The sequence below is a fragment of the Chiloscyllium plagiosum genome, unplaced genomic scaffold (assembly GCF_037043375.1).
Source record: "Chiloscyllium plagiosum isolate Xiang-an unplaced genomic scaffold, Cpla_swu_hap1 HiC_scaffold_17, whole genome shotgun sequence".
Taxonomy (NCBI): domain Eukaryota; kingdom Metazoa; phylum Chordata; class Chondrichthyes; order Orectolobiformes; family Hemiscylliidae; genus Chiloscyllium; species Chiloscyllium plagiosum.
In genome coordinates this window covers 44,032,221-44,051,859 of record NW_028270155.1, presented here as the reverse complement: position 1 = coordinate 44,051,859, position 19,639 = coordinate 44,032,221, and the positions used below count along the sequence as shown (strand labels likewise).

Here is a 19,639-nt window from a genome sequence, read left to right as displayed (position 1 = left end):
GTTAATGCCTCTACATAATGCTGACACTAAGGAAATTACCCCTTCCACAATTTGAAAGTCAATCATTCAGCATGTTGAACTATAAGCATACATTCTGTTGTTCCATTTGGTTCCTACCATTGCTCACTTAATTTGACAGCTTTAGACTCTTCTCTGTTCATACTTTTAAAAATTATCTTCTTTGTCTGAAAGTATTGCCGTATTGAGCTGGTTTTATTTCTGGAAGAATGTTTTAAACATGGTAACACTCAGTGTTAGCAATTGAATTTCATTGCACTCTGTTCCCAATTCAGTCATAATGGCCTGAAACTTGCATCGCTGGTCCTTGTTGGAACACTGCTCATTTTGCTTGTTGTGAATGGTGCTGCACTATTGGCAGATAACAATAAGAAATCGAAACAGGAATAGGCTGTTCACTCCCTTGGGCCTGCTCTGCCATTCAGTAAGAACATGGCTGATCTGATATTCCTTGTGCCCACATTCCTAATCCTTGATTCCCCTACTGAACATCTATCTATCTCAGCCTTAAATATACACAAGGACTCTGCCCCACAACTCTCCAGCAAGGGGTTCCAAAGACTCTCAACCCCCTGAGAGAAAACAATTGCTCCTCATCTCAGTCTTAATTGGTGCCTTTTAATTCTGAGACTGTGCCCTCTAGTCCTCGACTCTCCCATGAGGGGAAACATCCTCTCAACATTTACCCTCTCAAGCCCCTTAAGAATCCTATATGTTTCAATGAGATCACCCCATGTGTCCCAACCTATTTCACCTTTGCTCATAAGACTACCCCTCCATAAGACTGAACCGCAGCTGAGAATGAAGATACAATCGTGAATATATACACCTGCCACATTACTGATGTGATCTTATCAATGCCACAAATAAAATCTAAATGACTTAGACAAAGGAAAACTAACCTTCTTTGTCCTCCCTACTGGTTTGCAACCTTGACATGCCTCCTCCTCCAATACTGTCCTTCACTGTCCATTGGTGGGGCTGCATTTCCCTAGTTTTGTTTTACCTATTTAAACATATCGATAAAATGGCTTCTCTTCCCACTTCCAGACCATTACCTCTGATATTCTCCATGGATCTGTCCTTGACGCTTTTCTTATCTACGTGCTCCCTTCAGCAGCATGATCTGAAAACTAAGTATCATTTTTCCCCATGCACTCTACCACAACACCACTTCCCTTGCCTCTTCCAGTGTCTCTAACTGCTGCACTGTTGCAACTTGATTTGCACTCATCCAGTACTAGATGAGCAAAAATTCCTGAAAGTAAACATTGAAAGGTTTGAAGTAATCGTTTTGGTCCACACAAATGTTGCCCTCAAGGCACCAATTACTTCCGTCCTCCCTTGAAACTGACTGAGACTAATCCAGACTATTTACAATTTCAGTATGTCTGGAAAAACAGTCACTAAGATCACTTACTTCTACCTCTGTGATATTGCATTTCTCTACCCCTGCTTCAGCTCATCTGCCACTAAAACCTTCATTGTTGCTGTAACTTCTAGTTTTTCAATACATTTCAATGCATTCCCGGCCAGCTTCCATGACCCCCTTCTGTGAAATAGTTGGTATCCGAAACTCTACAGTCAGTGTCATAATTCAGTTTACCTGTGGCACAGAGCCTGATAATCTACACTGGCTCCTTGTTAAGCAATATTTTGATTTTAAAAGTCTAATCTGCTGTTTCAAGTGCCTGCATAGCTGTGTGCCTTCCATGTTTCCTTTACCTCCTCCAGCCCCAGAAACCTCAAAATGTACCACACTAATTCTGGCCTATTGCACATCTGGGTTAAATGTTCTGCATTTGATGGCCATTCAGCTGCAAGATTCCTAAGCTATGGAATTCATTCCTAAAATCTGCTCTATTTTCTACTTCCTTCCATTCTTGAAGAAACTCTTTATAATGTGCTTATTTGCTCAAGTGACCTGGTGTTGAACTTTCTTTGATAATACTCTTCTAAAGCACCTTTGATAGAAGTGTTTTACAAATGTAGGTTGTTGATACATTGACTTGGATAATGATCAAACTCATGTAATAGTTGACCGCCAATTTTTGCCAAACAATTCAAGCTGTTTCTACTTACCACTCACCTGCTGATGTTGAGCTCACCTTGGTACAAAGCTGCTTGCAAGAATCAGAGAATATACACCATTGGAAATGGCTATACATTTCCTCTTGTTTGCACATGTCAACTTTTAATTTCAAGGCAATCGTCTCACTGGTGCTATCTCTCCAAGATAGCAACATGGGGTCCAGAAGAAGCAATACAAATACAAACAAGTCCAATCACAAAGAGATTTCAGTGCAGATAAATGATTGAGCAACAGCTAGAGAATTCAAGGTGCTGGAGAACAGTATTAAAGAATGGAGGAAGCTCTCTATACAGTTTAAACGGATGCCAGTGAAAAATATGCAAACAGAGGAAAGCCTAGCATGTGTCCACATTTGGAAGATGAAATTGCAAAACCAGGACCCTCAGTTTATTGAAGATCTGTGCAAATTTTCATCTTGAAACAAGCAAGAAGATTAAACATTGTAGATTTCAAAGCTAGCCCTGAATGGTGTTCCAGGTCTTCGAGGAGAAAAAAACTTTGTATTGCAACATAAGGTAAAGATTTCACACCCAGTATAAATCAATGTCAAACCTATCACAATTTCATATCAAATAACAGATACAGCTTAGGGACCTGAAAAACACTCCTGTAAATTTTGACATGCCAACCACTCAAATAATGAGCATTGCCAGAGTATTGAAGGAATATTTGTGTAGACAACTCATCATGAAAAGTGTACACTCAATGTAGTGCAGTCCAACAGCACAAAGTTTAAGCCACTGGTAATAATCAGGAGAGGATAATCTGAAAATAACAAGACATAATGAAGGATAAATGAATGAAGGTGGTTTGAAAATATGGCTGAAGAATATTTGAAGGTTCCAATCAGGAGAATTCTATAAAGAGTAAAGATCTTCTCATCTGGAGGATATTCAGATGAGACCTTGCTTATGATGATATTTGTTGTGGAACACAAATATACATTATGTCTCTGGTGAGAAGAACATTTGCAGAAATCTTTCAGAGCGAATGTAAAGCATACCTTGTCTTGGAGCCTGCAGGATACAGTCAGGTGCACAGGAACAGGGCAAGAGGTTCCACGTTGGATATTTGCTGCCTCAGAATTCTCAGTGAAAGACTTTGGAGTTAGACTGTATCTAAACATTGAGATTAGGAATCAGGAAAATCCTTGAGCACTGCCCGCAGCAGTGGAGGCTTCTCGAACAGCACACCGGAGAACACACCTGAGTGAAAGGCAGTTCCAGTGCCCGGGTCCAGCATGTTTGCTGGAAGTGCATCCCGCCACAGCTCCAGGTTTCAGAGTTGGAATGGCTAGGGACACTGTGGAGCATCCACAAGGTGGGGAGTATTGGGAATAGCACTATAGGGAGGTGGTCACATTGTTTGTGGATTCCACAGGCAGGAAGGGAATAGGTGACCACTAGGCAGAGCAAGAGAACGAGGCAGGCAGTGCAGGAGTCTCCTGTGGCTATTTCCCTGTGAAACAGGGAGATCACTTTGGATACTGTTGAGGGGTATCTCTCTTTTAGGAGATAGCCAAATTTGTTGCATCAGAATTGGCTCTGTTGAGCATGTTAGGAGTAAAGAATGTAGGAATGTTACAAATACTGGAGAACACAGGGTTTATGAAAGGGAGGAACTGAAGGAAATCATATTAGTAGAGAAATGGTGTGAAGGAAATTGATGAGATTGAAGACAAATAAATATATATCCAGGACCTGATAATCTGTATCCAAGAGTAGTTAAGGAATGGGCTATAGATGTAATTGCTGCATCATTGGTCATCCTTCAAGATTCGATAGACTCTGGAAGAACTATAGATCGAAGGGTAGCTAATGTCGACTCTACTTAAAAAGCAAGGCAGAGAGAAAATTGGGAAACCAGTCAGCCTGACGCCAGTTGTGAGGAAAATGCTAGAATCCAATATAAAAGATTTAATAGCTGAGCACTTAGAAAACAGTGGCAGGCCTGGACAGAGTCAGCATGGATTTACAAAAGGGTAATCACCCTGATGAGTTTATTGGACTTCTTTGAGAACGTAGTTTGTAGAGTTGATGAAAGGAAGGCAGCAGATGTGCATGAGACTTTGGACAAAGCCTCACATAAGAGATTAGCGAGTAAAACAAAATCACATGGCATTGTAGGTAGTATGTTGAAATGGGTAGAAAACCAGTTGGCAGACAGGAAACAAAGAGTGGGAATAAGTATATCTTTTTCTGAATACCAGCCAGTGACTAGTGGGGTACCAGAGGCATCAGTGCGAAGACCTCAGGTATTCAGAATATACATTTATGATTTAAATGAGGGAACTAAATATAATATCTTCAAATTTGCACATGACGCAAAGTTGGAGGGGAGGTGAGCTGCAAGGAGGTTACAGAAATATGTCAATGTGATTTGGACTAGTTGTGTGAGTGGGCAAATGTACAACAGATGCATGCAGATGCAGTACAATTTGGATAAATGTGTGTTTTTCTTCACCCAGAGAGTGGGGAACCACAGAAAGCAGTGATGGCCAAAACATTTTGTGATATCAGCACTTGGAGCTAAAGGGATCAAAGGATATGGGGATAAGGAGGAACAGATAATGGTGCTAGATGATTAGCCATTATCATAAAGAATGGCAGAGCCTGCTTAAAGAGCAGAATGGCCTATTCCTGCTACTATTTGCAATGTCTGTATTTAAAAGAAGATCTGATGATTCCGTGCATCGGAGAGTGGGGTTGAAAGAAGCCCAGAGCAGCATTTCCTATGTGCAGCTGAGAAATATTAAAGAAAGCCAGGGGAAGTGCCGGTTAAAGTGAACAAAAAATGTAATTGTGTCTTTGAGTGAGTGCCATCACAGGATTTCAGTGGAATGCACTCTCACGGGAAGAGACTGAACTATAAGAATATGAGCTGTTATTGAAGCAGTGCACGATGGAGAATATTTTGGAAAAGTTTTAAAACAAGGTCTTCAAAAGTGAAGAGTTAGAAGTCCTTGTAAATGAAACCAGGTTTTAATGAAATTTGTGTGTCTCATCAATACCTAGGAGGTTGCTGAGAAATCGATAGGATCTGCCTTGACCAAATTAGTTATTTGATGTGCTTTGAGAGTTGTTAGACCATGTTTTGTCTGTTAACTCATATTTACCTTGTGTTAATTCTGAATATTAGAGTATAAGTTGTATCTATGAATATAGTACGGTGTTTTACCTACCCTACCCTTTTATATCACAGTCAATTTTATTTGTTAAAAAGACAGTTTTCAAGACTGGAAGCAACAGTAAGCTTAAAGTATGTGAGGTTAAGCTGGATAAATTAGGTTCCTATATAAATCAGCCATGATCGACTTGAATGAATGAGCTTAGGAGGTGTGGGGGAGATGAATGAATTATTTCTGTTCCCATGTTCCTAAAACTTCTAACTTAGATAAAGTGATTAATTATTTATGCTTTAATTTTTAAATGCAGTTCTTGTGCTAGATTCTTATACTGAACTGTAATATTTACTGAAAAATATCTGACTTAAATTTACTATAATTTTGCCATATCGTGTATCAATATGATATTATCTGATCATATTAAATTGCCATCATCCATATTTTATCTAGACATTGTAGGGTTACCAGCTTGAATAAATAAAATTAAATCCTGATGGCAGTAATAAAGATCTGTATTCAACCTCTCATCTTCCAAATCAAGAGGGGTACATGGAGAACATATTGCTCATATTTATTCAAATGCTGTGTCGGAAATTCTGTGAAAGGAAATAAGCCAATCAGTGACAAAGCATCCATCAAATAAATCTGTGACACCTGACCCTAACTCACCCCAGTTTTATGACTTTCATATCTTTGAAGATATAAAGGGAAGATAAAATATGACAGGTGCTGTGCTTTGAAAAAGGTCTTGTTCACTTTAATTTTGATCCCCAGTGAGACACAACATTGTAATGAATTTTAGTTACGTTTTGTAAAATAATTGCATCTATTGTTCAGAACTACTTCATTAAAAGGAATTGCACAATCAAAATATTTCTAATAGTTTGTGGCTGAAATATGTGTTTTTCCTCAATTCTTCAAAGTCCAGCCATTACATAAATGTAAATTTAGAATTACTAAGCTTGGAAGAAATAACTTAGATTAAATCAAATTTCTAAATAATGAATATTTTCAAAACATCTCTGCACTGGAACAGTCACCAGAATGAAAAACGAAGATTTGCAACTGAAAAACACAGTCTCATGCGAGGAGTTTAATCATGGCAAGGACGACTGCCACTCACTCATACTGAAAACATTTGTTCACAATTTTATTAAACAGCTGACCCAAATTCAAAGTTGACTTAATAAGTCATTCATTATTCGGCGTCAGTGGCTTCAATGTTTCTGTATGTTATAGCTGAGAGCATGCCTGTCTCTGTGACAATGGTTTTGGACTTGAATGCTTGAAGTTTTATGAAAGGTTTATTGGATTTTGCAGTCCCCAAAGGGGAAACCCTTAAAATGTCTCTGCAATTATAAGTCTAATAACACGTTCAGCTCTTGGACAAAGCCTTGACTTGACAAAGATAAGGAACTGGAAGTTGCACAGTCAATACAAAGCTATTAATCTTTGTCACCTGGCTGTCACTGTGGCTCAGCAAAACAATGTAGTTTCTTGACCTACGTGCAGACATGTAGCGATTTTATTCAGTATGTCAGCATTCATCAGCGCAAATTTTGTCACCTTGCAGCTCACTTGAAGAACTCTCAAATTCTTTATCTTGCCTCCAGTGACACTCATCAGATTGCAGTAGTTTGTTTTGTCTCACTCTATCAAATAGTGCTCAATAATGTGCAGAAGCACTTTAAAATTTATTTTGATGCAAAAAAAATTGAGAAACCTTCACAATTAACATTTTTAAATATCAAAAGCCAACACTCTCCACCTGCTGAGGTAGAATAAGTTTGTGTGTCCCACTTTATGCTGATGCCTTATGAACCGCTCTGTATTATCTATATCAATGTTGATATAGAGGGCAGGGAATCATACAGTCTAATTCATTGCCACCTTTTATAAACCCTGTTCAATTTTCTTGACTGTTTTGCATTCCTGTGAAACTTGGACGTTTCCGATGTGAACGTCTTCATGATCTTCCCTTAAAATGACATCTCAATTAATGTACATGTGAAACCTTTTGAGAGAAGGAAATAAAATTAGTTACTCTTATTCGGCCTTAATTGTTGTGTTTCATGTGATAGAATTTGAGTGTTATGATTTTTACTTATGCCTTTTCATCTAATCTATTTTGGATTTTCTTGCAGATGATTTATATGTTATTTAGGAGACCTCAATATGTGAATTTACTTCAAACAATGTCTTCTAATTTTTGCCACATGGTTAATGAATATGATAAAAATAGATCCAAGTGTCATTACTGATGCGCCATCATAACATGGATTTTTGGATCAAATACCACTGGCTGTGTGCTGTGGTGTGAGTGCTGCCTTATTTGTTAGCTCACAAAACAGGTACCACTAAGTTTGGATTCTTGTTGAGTCACATGTCTCATAAACAACACTACCTATTTACATTGCTATAGATTTATACACTGGATTCTATGATTACTGATAGTACTGTTCATTATATATACACAACTGACTGAACACAGTACACCTACTCCATTGCACTGAAGGTGAGGTGAGTCCCTTTACATTAGAATGCCATGTGTCATTTAACTCTTTTAAAGGTACTTTGTCTGTCTGGTCTGAAGTTTATGCACTAATACAACAATTACTTCGCTCAAAACACATGACTTGTATTTCAACATTAATGTAAAGACACGAAAGCCAAATAACATTTAAAACAGATTTATGCAGCTGTATTGTGTTTTTAAGATATCAGTGAAGAATATATTCATTATCTGCACAAAGAAACAAATCTCTGCATAGTGTTCTTCAAGGACAGGAGAGTTGACGTTTCGGGCATAAGCCCTTCATCAGGAATGAATGAAGGGCTTGTGCCTGAAACATTGACTCCTGCTCTTCAGATGCTGCCTGACCAGCTGTGCTTTTCCAGCACCACACTCTTCAATTTGATCTCCAGAATCTGTAGTCCTCATTTTCTCCCTAGTGTTCTTCAAGGCTGTTTTGAAAAGAAATCGCAACTTTGGAAACTGAAACAGTTTTGAGTGAAAAGCTGACAGTACTGAAATATGAATATCTAACTGAATTTGCAGACAAAATATTCAACATTAATATTCTGAGAAAAAAAAGTGTCACAGTTGGAAGAAGTGGAAACCTGGACAATTCTGTTGTGAAGTGCCTCTGGGACTGTGAATGATGCCCACAGCTCAGCAGTAATATCTTAATCAAGCCTAATCATTGGACTTGAATTTGGTCTGATTTTAAGGATGCTGGGTGATAAAGAAGCATAAAATAATACAGTGCAAAAGGAGGCTATTCAGTCTATCATTATATCCTGGCTGTTTGGTAGACCTATCTAATTGATCTGTGTTCCCTGGCCTTAATTCAAATATAAGACACAGGTCACAGCTTCATTTATTTTTCTAGATGCATTTTATAAAGTCAGTTAAAAACCTGCAGACTGGCCCTGCCAGTTTCAATTGCTGGCGTTTATATTACATTCCAACTAGTTGTTTCTTCATCCTTTTCTTATACCATCAGTGACAGTAAACCTTGTCCAATAGGTTGGCGATTAGTTGAGCATTACATACCCTCCTATTTACTCTATGCAATGGCATATATTTGCAGCTAGGTTAATATAAAGGTTTCAAGGATTCACAACAATTGGAGCAGTGTAAAATCAGCAATTTTGTATTCATATATTCACAATATTCATAACAAAAGAACTTGTTGACAGCTAATCCATTAGCCTGATGCCCGAGGATAAGGCAGCCTTGTTTAAAATACAAGTTCCTTGCAAAACTGAATAGTAACGATACTTATGCTCAGCTACTTTCATCAAGATTAAAACAGTTTTCCTAGGTAATAGTTGTGCTGAATGTTAACTGTAGAGTTCAAAATCTTAGTAAATTAAACTCTGTACATTCTTCATTCTGTTGTTACCTTGACTTTTTTTCCCCTAAAACTATTTTTTTCCCTTTTTCTTTAGGTTACAGATGAAAGGATCCAGTCAGGAGATATGACAGATTCATCTCCATCTGTCTTTATTTTCTCTCACATAATCCTGCCCTCTGACATCTCTGTCAGGGTGCTTCAAAATTGGATTTGAGATTAAATTACATATTTGCTGGGTTTTCAGTTTTGCTATACCCTGAACAAAATGGAAATCAATATGTTGAAGCATTTGCGCATGTGAGGAGAAAGAGTTTCAGCTTTACTGTTAAATTCATTTTTCAGATTTATCATGCTAATGCTGCAAGAACAGAAATTTAGATTTCAGCTGCTAAAATTTTGAACTGTGTCTCCACCCTCTATTGATTCACATGGTCCAGCTTTTACAGGGAATCTTGTAGAATATACAACATAGGAATAAGCCATTGGGCCCAATGAAATAATGCTAAGGTTTACATTATACTTAAGCCTCCTCCATTCTCTCTCATTAAAGTGAATCCCTCTGTTCCCTTCTCTTCATGTGCTTATCTAGCTCCCATTCTAAGCATTTTTACACTAACTACTCCCTACTCTATTGAGTTACACATTCTCACCAATCTGGGTCACTCATCCTAGATGCTACAAAAGCATCAGTTCCAGATGCAGATTATAATCTGAAGTAACTCAATACTAATTTAAATTAAGATTCATCCACTGCTGAGACATAAATGAGAAAGGCCTTTTCTCATTCAGAAATAAATGTAACATGCACATTGGTAACATGCAAAAAAGTAGTCAGGAGAAATCCAAATACGATGGTCCAAATTTTGTGGCCAGTTGTAAAGGAGCAACACTTGCCAATCTAAATACTTACAGCTGCTCCACAAACTTTCCCTTAGCCTTTGAACATGTCTTACTAGAGATCCTTCTCAGTAAGACCCCTTCGCAGGGGATCTGCTGCCTCACAGTGCCAGGGTCCTGCGTTCGATTCCAGCCTAAGGTCTGTATGGAGTTTGTATGTTCTCCCAGTGTCCGGGTGCTCCATTTTCCTCTCACAGTCACAAAGATGTGCAGGTTAGGTGGATTGGCCATGCTAAAAAGAAAAAAAAGTGCTCTGAAGTCTCCAGGGATGTGTAGAAATCCCCATGCAGGGTTCTAGGCAAGTGTTAGGTCTAGGTGGGATGATCTTTGGAAGGTCAGTGCAGAGTTGATGGGCTGAAAGGCCTCTTTCTGCACTGCAGCCATTCTATGAATCCTCCTAAGGCACACAAAATCTAAAGCAGAAGCTATAAATTACAATTGCTAGTTCAATGCGAAATAATGTAAAGAGAAATAAAGTGAAGGAAAGAAAATGGAATTAACAAAGTTCAAAAGAGACAGAAATAAAACAATAGAAAAATGTTTTCACAAATCTCTGAAAATAATTACTATCCAAAGTAGTGAGACTCCACACTTAGAAAATTAAATTTACTGTGCCAAGAGATTGTGTGACTGTATTTAAGACTTGTCACACTGTTATCAATTCACATGTACTTGAATGCATAACTTGTGACACGTGTAGTGGTTAAGGACTGCAACTTCACATTCATCATTATATTAATGCTGAATATTGAGGCAAGGTACCAGTGTGGAGAAGCTTATAAAAGAACAGGGCAAATTGAACTCAACTTGCTTGTTTCTACATTTGGCCATATATGTGTGTGTTGGCACAAGAAGGCGCTGACAGATCCATTGTGATTGATAATAAAGGTGTGCATGACTAGCTTTATTGTCATTGCAGCAGATTCCAATATGTACATGTAGGCTTGCAAGTTACATATGTAAGCAGGATGAACAAAGGTATTGAATCTGAGTGAGTGGAAATGCGATGAAAATTCCACTAATTTTTCTGTTTCTAATTGGATGTCAAAATGCAAAAAGAAATCTTGTAGTGTTTTAATAATTAGAAAGAAGAATTGCTTTAATTGCTATCTGCAGCAAAATCTTGAGAAATGCATTTATAATGCTGTTGAATGTTAAAACAGAGCATTTCTTTTATAATTGTTATAACTGTATTCATACATTTTACAACCACTTACATAAACATTTTTCTTTAGAATTGTCATATTTTTCTGACTGTTCAGTAAATGTACCCATTTTTTTTCATTAAGGCTACCATATCTCAAAAAGGCCACAACGATTTGATGTGCAATGATAGTGAGGAAAATGAGCCACACTGCAGCTTTGAGGCCCAAGTCATAGATCTTGAGAAACAAGACAATCCTAACAAGAAATGCTTGGTTTTTATGACTGAAAATGTGGAAGAAAGTCAAGAGGATGTAAAAGGTCAGCTCAAAGCAATGTTTAAAGAAAAATCAATGTTACAAATTAGCCAGTACCAGTTAAAACTGAAGGTTTCTGGAAAGGTTCAGACTGAAGATGAAAGGCCTAAACAATGTCATGGACCTGTCCTTGCTTCTTATTCTTATGAGTTCACACAGTCAAAAATGAATGAAACTAAGACATTATTTCAAACTGTGCTGCACTGATACAAACCTTGAACAGATACATAAGCAGAAGAAAATCTTGTTTACAACATTGCCCTCTTGAGTGCTGAAACTCATTTGCTGTTTTCAAAACTGCTAAGTCACTCCTCATGTTATCAAGGGAAAAATAAAATCAGAGTATAATCATTAGAAGTTGAAGTATTCTTTCCCCACTAGATCTGTGTGAAGGGCAAAGATTATAGTGATCGATGGCTCCAAGTTTTGCCTCATAAACTAGTACTGTGGGCAATAGCAACTCCTGTGTTGCTTAATCTGCACCTTTCAGTTCAGAAACTTTGTAATTTCACAAAGTATTCACTGCCAGAGCAAGATGGTGAGGTTGAACTAAGATCAATGTCCTCATATTTTTGGTAGCTGAATCTGAATCCAATTTGGGAAAATGGGAGAACAATTTCCTTTGTCTGTTATTTCGAACAGGAGCTAACCTTAAGAAAAATCTTCAGAATTTGGAGCACCAAATCAACCTTCATTTGATACCAGAAGGTTTCAGTCCTATGGGAGATTGCTGATGCAGTGGTAAGGTCAATGGATGAGTAATTCAGAAGCTGGAGTTAATGTTACCGGTACAAGGATTCAAATCACAACATGGCAACTAGGAAGCTGAAATTCAAATGATAACAATCTGGAACTGAAAATCAACTTCAGTAATGGCAATCGTTATTAAAAAAATCCTGCGTGATTTACTAATGCTAACCTTACCAGCGATGCCCACATCCCGTGAAATAATTTGCTTTTTGAAGCAGGGACTGAAGCGATAAGTTGGTAGAGTTTTGTTGTTAATATAGCAAGTGGCTAATCACTGATTGGGCTTAATTAATTAATGAATTGGCTTAGTGGATATAAAGGGGGGAGTAGCTGGGCTGGTACATGGAAAGAGCTGTAAGGCTGGGTCATTGAGGGATTTGCATATAGGTTATTCAGTTGGAGAGCATGTGTGATTTACTGGTGGTGGTTTGGTGATGAGGGAGAAGTATCAGTTGTGTGTAAGAACACTTCTGGAGATAAAAAAAATTACTGAATGAACCCTATTCATAAAATAGGCACCCACCTCCAACCCCTCCCCTGGCAGTCCTTCCACACACACACACACCACTCTCTGTACGAAAAAGTCAGCCCCCAGGTCTCTGCCAAATCCTTCACCCCCCACCCCAAACACATGCCCTTAGGTCTCAGACATCACCCCCATCCCAGGGAAAAGATGCAGGCCACCCACCCCATCCATGAGCCCCGTGACTTCACAAACCTCCACAAGGAAGGAAGAAAAGCCACAGATACAGTCAAGTAGATAGGTTAACTCCAAGTAAGGTATGAAAGGTAGGCAGGTAATACAGGAGGCTTCTGTGGCTATCCCCATTTCAAACAAGTATGCTATTTTGGAAAATGTATGGGGTGATGGACTCTTGGGGGAATGTAGCACCAACAGCCAATTTCTGGTATCAAGAATGGCTCTAATGTAGTGAGGGGTACATCGGGTTCCAAGCGATCGATTGTGTTCAGGACTCTCTAATCAGGGGCACAGATACACGGTTCTGTGGCTAGCAGAAAAAAACAGAGTGGTCTGTTGTCTCCCTGGTGCCAGGTGCCAGGATAAAGGATGTCTCAGAGAGGGTACAGAATATTCTCAAAGGAGAGGACCAACAGGAGGTTATTGTACACATTGGAACCAATGCCATAGGAAGGGAAAAGGATGAGATTTTGAAGGGAGAATATAGAAAGTTACACAGGAATTTAAAAAGGAGGACCTCAAGGATAGTAATATCTGGATTACTCCCTGTGCTACAAGCTAGTGAGGATAGGAAAACGAGGATAGAGCAGATGAATGCATGGCTGAAAATCTCGTGTATGGGAGAAGGACTCACATTTTTGGATCATTGGAATCACTTCTGGGGTAGGCAGGAACAAAGTAGAGAACAAAGTCAGACTGATAAATTAGACTGCATTTATTTCAATGCAAGAGGCCTAACAGGGAAGGCAAATGACAGAGCATGGTTAGAAACATAGGGCTGGGATATCATAGCAATTACAGAAACATGACTCAGGAATGGATAGGACTGGCAGCTTAATGTTCCAGGATACAAATGTGATAGGAAGGATGGAAAGGGAGGCAAGAGAGGAGGGGGAGTGGCATTTTTGATAAGGGATAGCATTATAGCTGTACTTAGGGAGAGTATTCCCGGAAATACATTCAGGGAAGTTATTTGGGTGGAACTGAGAAATAAGAAAGAGATGATCACCTTATTGGGATTGTATTATAGACCCCCTAATAGTCAGAGGGAAATTGAGAAACAAATTTGTAAGGGGATTTCAGTTATCTGTAAAAATAATAGGTTATGGTAGGGGATTTTAACTTTCCAAACATTGACTGAGATTGTCATAGTGTTAAGGGTTTGGATGGAGGGGAATTGTTTGCATTTGGAATGTACAAGAAAACTTTCTGATTCAATATGTGGATGTACCTACTGCAGAAAGTGCAAAACTTGACCTATTCTTGGGAAATAAGGCAGGGCAGGAGACTGAGGTGTCAGTGGGGGAGCACTTTGGGGCCAGTGACCATAATTCCATTAGTTTTAACATAGTGATGGAAAAGGATAGACCAGATCTAACAGTTAAAGTTCTAAATTGGAGGAAGGCTAATTTTGATGGTATTAGGCAAGAACTTTCAAAAGTTGATTGGGGGCAGCTGTTTGCAGGTAAAGGGACAGCTGGAAAATGGGAAGCCTTCAGAAATGAGATAATGAGACTCCAGAGACAGTATATTCCTGTCAGGGTGAAAGGAAAGGCTGGTAGGTGTAGGGAATGCTGGATGACTAAAGAAATTGAGGGTTTGTTTAAGGAAACAATGGAAGCGTATGTCAGGTATAGACAGGATAGATCGAGTGAACCCTTAGAAGAGTATAAAAGCAGTAAGAGTATACTTAAGAGGGAAATCAGGAGGGCAAAAAGGGGACATTGACAAATAGGGTTAAGGAGAATCCAAAGGGATTTTACAAATACATTAATGACAAAAGGGTAACTAGGGAGCGAATAGGGCCCCTCAAAGATCAGCAAGACAGCCTTTTTGTAGAGTCACAGGAGATGGGGGAGATACTAAACAAGAATTCTGCATCTTTATTTACTGTGGAGAAGGATGTGGAAGATATAGAATGTGGGGAAATAGATGGTGACATCTTGAAAAGAAGTCCATATTACTGAGGAGGAAATGCTAGATGTCTTGAAATGCAAAGAAGTGGATAAATCCCCAGTACCTGATCAGATGTACCCAAGAATGCTATGGAAAGCTAGGGGAAGTGATTACTGGGCTCCTTGCTGAGATATTTGTACAGTTGGAGGTTGGCTAACGTGGTGCCATTATTTAAGAAAGGTGGTAAGGACAAGCCAGGAAACTATAGACTGTTGAGCCTGATGTCAGTGGTGGGCAAGTTGTTGGAGAGAATCCTGAGAGACAGGATTTACACATATTTGGAAAGGCAAGGACTGATTAGGGATAGTCAACATGGCTTTGTGCATGGGAAATTATTTCTCAGGAACTTGATTGAGTTTTTTCAAAAAGTAACAAAGAGGATTGATAAGGGCAGAGCAGTAGATGTGATCTATATGGACTTCAGTAAGGCGTTCAACAAGATTCCCATGAGAGATTAGTTAGCAAGGTTAGATCTCATGGAATACAGGGAGAACTAGCCATTTTGATACAGAACTGGCTCAAAGGTAGAAGATAGAGGGTGGTGGTGGAGGGTTGTTTTTCAGATTGGAGGCCTGTGACCAATAGAGTGCCACAAGGATTGGTGCTGGGTCCACTACTTTTTGTCATTTACATAAATGGTTTGGATATTAACATAGAAGGTATAGTTAGTAAGTTTGCAGATGACACCAAAATTGGAGGTGTAGTGGACAGCGAAGAATGTTACCTCGTATTACAACGGGATCTTGATCAGATGGGTCAATGGGCTGAGGAATGAGAGATGGAGTTTAATTTAGATAAATAGGAGGTGCTGCATTTTGGGAAAGCAAATCTTAGCAGGATTTATACATTTAATGTAGGGTCTGAGGGAGTGATACTGAACAAAGAGACCTTGGAGTGCAGGTTCATAGCTCCTTGAAAGTAGAGTCACAGGTAGATAGGATAGTGAAGAAGGCGTTTGGTATGCTTTCCTTTTGTGGTCAGAGTATTGAGTACAGGAGTTGGGAGGTCATGTTGCAGCTGTACAGGACATTGGTTCAGCCACTTTTGGAAAATTGCATGCAATTCTGGTCTCCTTCTTATTTGAAGGATGTTGTGAAACTTGAAAGAATTCAGAAAAGATTGACAAGGATATTGCCATGGTTGGATGATATAAGCTATAAGGAGAGGCTGAATAGGCTGAGGGTGTTTTCCCTGGAGCATTGAAGGCTGAGGAGTGACCTCATAGAGGTTTATAAAATCATGAGGGGCATAGATAGGATAAATGGACAAAGTTTCTTCCCTGGGGTGGGGGAGTCCAGAACTAGAGAGCATAGGTTTAGGGTGTGAGGGAAAAGATATAAAAGGGACCTAAGGGACAACTTTTTCACTCAAAGGGTGATGCGTGCATGGAATAAACTGCCAGAGGAAGTGGTGGAGACTAGTACAATTGCAACATTTAAAAGGCATCTGGATGTGTATATGAATAGGAAGGGTTTGGAGGGATATGGGCCAAATGCTAGGAAATGGGACTAGATTAGGGTGGCAAATCTGTCGGCCTGGACGAGTTGAACAGAAGGGTCTGTTTCCGTGCTATACATCTCTATGACTCTAAAGACACCCCTCAGCCACCCACGCTCCAGTGAAATAAAGTCCCAGCGCATCCAGCCTCCCATATTAAAGTAGTTCATGCATCTGTGAATATATGTTGCGGTTCTGTTCGCCGAGCTTGGAATTTGTGCTGGAGACGTTTCGTCCCCTGTATAGGTGACATCCTCAGTGGTTGGGAGCCTCCTGTGAAGCGCTTCTGCGTTGTTTCCACCGGCATTTATCGTGGTTTGTCTCTGCCACTTCTGGTTGTCAGTTCCAGCTGTCCGCTGCAGTGGCCGGTATATTGTGTCCAGGTCAATGTGTTTGTTGATAGAATCTGTGGATGAGTGCCATGCCTCTCGGAATTCCGTGGCTGTTCTCTGTTTGGCTTGTCCTATAATAGTAGTGTTGTCCCAGTCAAACTCATGTTGCTTGTCATCTGCGTGGGTGGCTACTAAGGACAGCTGGTCGTGTCGTTTCATGGCTAGTTGGTGTTCATGGATATGGATCGTTAGCTGTCTTTCTGTTTGTCCTATGTAGTGTTTTGTGCAGTCCTTGCATGTAATTATGTACACTACGTTGGTTTTGCTCATGCTGGGTATCCGGTCCTTTGTCCTGGTGAGTTGTTGTCTGAGAGTGGCTGTTGGTTTGTGTGCTGTTATGAGTCCTCGTGGTCGTAGTAGTCTGGCTGAAATGTTCATGATGCAGGGTAACGTGGCTAGTCCTTTGGGTTGTGGCATGTCCTCATTCCGTTGTCTTTCTGTTGATGAAATTGTGGGGGTATCTGTTTTTGGCGAATACGTTGTAGAGGTGTTCTTCTTCCTCTTTTTGCAGTTCTGGTTTCCTGCAGTTAGTTGTGGCCCTTTTGAACAGTGTCTTGATGCAACAGTGTCTTTTGTGTGTGTTGGGGTGGTTGCTTTCGTAGTTCAGGACTTGGTCTGTGTGAGTGGCTTTCCTGTATATCTTTGTGGTGAATTCTCCGTTTGGTGTTCTCTGTACCATCACGTCTAGGAATGGGAGTTGGTTGTCCTTTTCTTCCTCTCTAGTGAATCGGATTCCTGTGAGTGTGGCGTTGATGATCCGGTGTGTGTCCTCTATTTCTGTATTTTTAATGATTACAAAGGTGTCATCCACATATCTGACCCAGAGTTTGGGTTGAATTTGTGTAAGACTGTTTGTTCTAATCTTTGCATTACCGCTTCTGCTATGAGTCCAGAGATGGGTGAGCCCATGGGTATGCCGTTGATTTGTTCATATATTTGGTTGTTGAATGTGAAGTATGTTGTGAGGCACGAGTCCAGTAGTTTGAGTATGCCGTCTTTGTTGATAGGTTCAACGTCCTGTTGTCTGTTCTGTGTGTCCAGCAGGTTGGCTATTATTTCTCTGGCTAGGGTTTTGTCAATAGAGGTGAACAGTGCTGTTACATTGAATCTGGACCCAATATACCGACCACTGCAACGGACAGCTGGAACTGACAACCGGAAGCGGCAGATTCAAACCACTACAAATGCTGGAGAAGCGCTTCACAGGAGGCTCCCAAGCACTGAGGATGTCACCTATACAAGGGACAAAACGTCTGCAACACAAATTCCCAGCTCGGCGAACAGAACCACAACAATGAGCACCCGAGCTACAAATCTTCTCACAATCTGTGAATATAAGCAACTCACATTTTGGTGCTTCATTTTCAGAATTTCTCACCAGGTGAATGAACACATTAAAGTCTAGTTTCATTCTTTTTCTCTGTTCAACCCAAAACCTGGCATGGTGTGTTGAATACTAGCTTTCTCCTATTGTCACTACAATGTCTCACTTGAATGACTGTCACACAACTGTTATATCATAATGGCTTGCCTGCTTCAAATATTCTGAAACCTTTTCGCTGATGTGCTTGTTGAACAAGTATGAAACTCAAAGTTTTCCTTCTCAATTGAGGTTTCTGCGGTGCAGATACAGATAAATGATGGAACTCTTTCTGCCAGACATAATCTCTCTGAGTGGACACCATATTACCTATTTCCAATCTTTTTGAACTTTCATTAAATCCATCTTCTCACTCACCATCCATGCATTTCATCCCATGGTCTTTCCTTTTCAGAAGATCTTGGCCCAGGCATTTTAACTTTGATTCTTCAATTGCTATTTAATTTACATAAATCTTAATCTCATTCTCTCAAAATTATGGTTTACATGTCATTCCATTTATTTTGCCTTCATTAAACATAATCATCAAATTTCCACACTGAGTTATCTCAATAAGTTGCTGTAACTTCCTTCAGAGTTTAGTAGAAATTCCATTTCCATTGCTGCTAGATTGAAATTATGGGAGTCAAATGGGACAACCCAAGAGAAATTCCCAGTGGAATGTTAACTTGGTACTAAATGTCAGATGTGTCCATTCCATTTGGTAAATTGTTTAATCTGCTTAACCTGCATGATAAATTTTCGTGTTTCCCGGTTTATCATTTGTGTTAAATTTCAGTGTAAGACAAAATTCATTTTCAGACTGAATAAATCCTCACACCATTAGCAGGGACAGTTGCCTATTTGAGGAAATATATGTGAGGAAAAGAAACATGAGGTTCAATTATGATGGTCCCTCTTAGAAAACATTAAATGTGCCAACTATTTCAGACAGTTCAATGAGTACTTATCCCGTATTTAGCAATTTAAAAGATTGCATTGATTATAGCTGAAGCCAGCGTTTTAAACTATTGTCAGTCAGCTATTCACACCACACTAAAATGTTAATACCCAAGAGTTGAGATTCTACATGCAACTGTTAGCAAGTAGGAGATGCAGTTGCTTAATGTGCCTTTCTGTTTTTTTTAAAGTGTTTACTTTTTGTTTGGTTTTACCATATGCTGTGTATAGCAGGCAAATTGTATTGACACCAAAGCACTTCCTGGTGCCAACTGTAATTTCAGATGATTAACCTAAATAGCCTCTGCTGACAAAAACGAAAACATTGCTTCCCTTTTTGTTTTAATGAAATGAATAATGTAGTACATTTGCACTGATTTAAACTTTTGGAAGTCTCCAAGTACAAAATCTTGTCATGTCCAGGAAATATATATCTATTCTGCTTCAGTAAGATGCCAAAGAAAAGTAATACAATAAATAATTGATCAGTAATCTGTCTGTAGAAGCATTGCCTAAAAAAAGTTTAGATTAATGCAGCAATAAAAACTACCTGCTTTTTCTGAAATGCTGTGA

At 39.3% G+C, this 19,639-nt stretch overlaps 1 protein-coding gene across 1 annotated transcript in view; it reads left to right on the top strand.

Moving 5' to 3' along the window:
• Positions 1-19,639, top strand: part of LOC122558401 (uncharacterized) — a 367,215-nt gene that overhangs the window by 343,084 nt on the left and 4,492 nt on the right. Inside the window, exons 6-7 of the mRNA XM_087995568.1 lie at positions 9,189-9,214; positions 11,279-11,455. Coding sequence (XP_087851694.1) covers positions 9,189-9,214; positions 11,279-11,455 — 203 coding nt within the window. The remainder of the gene's footprint in view (positions 1-9,188; positions 9,215-11,278; positions 11,456-19,639) is intronic.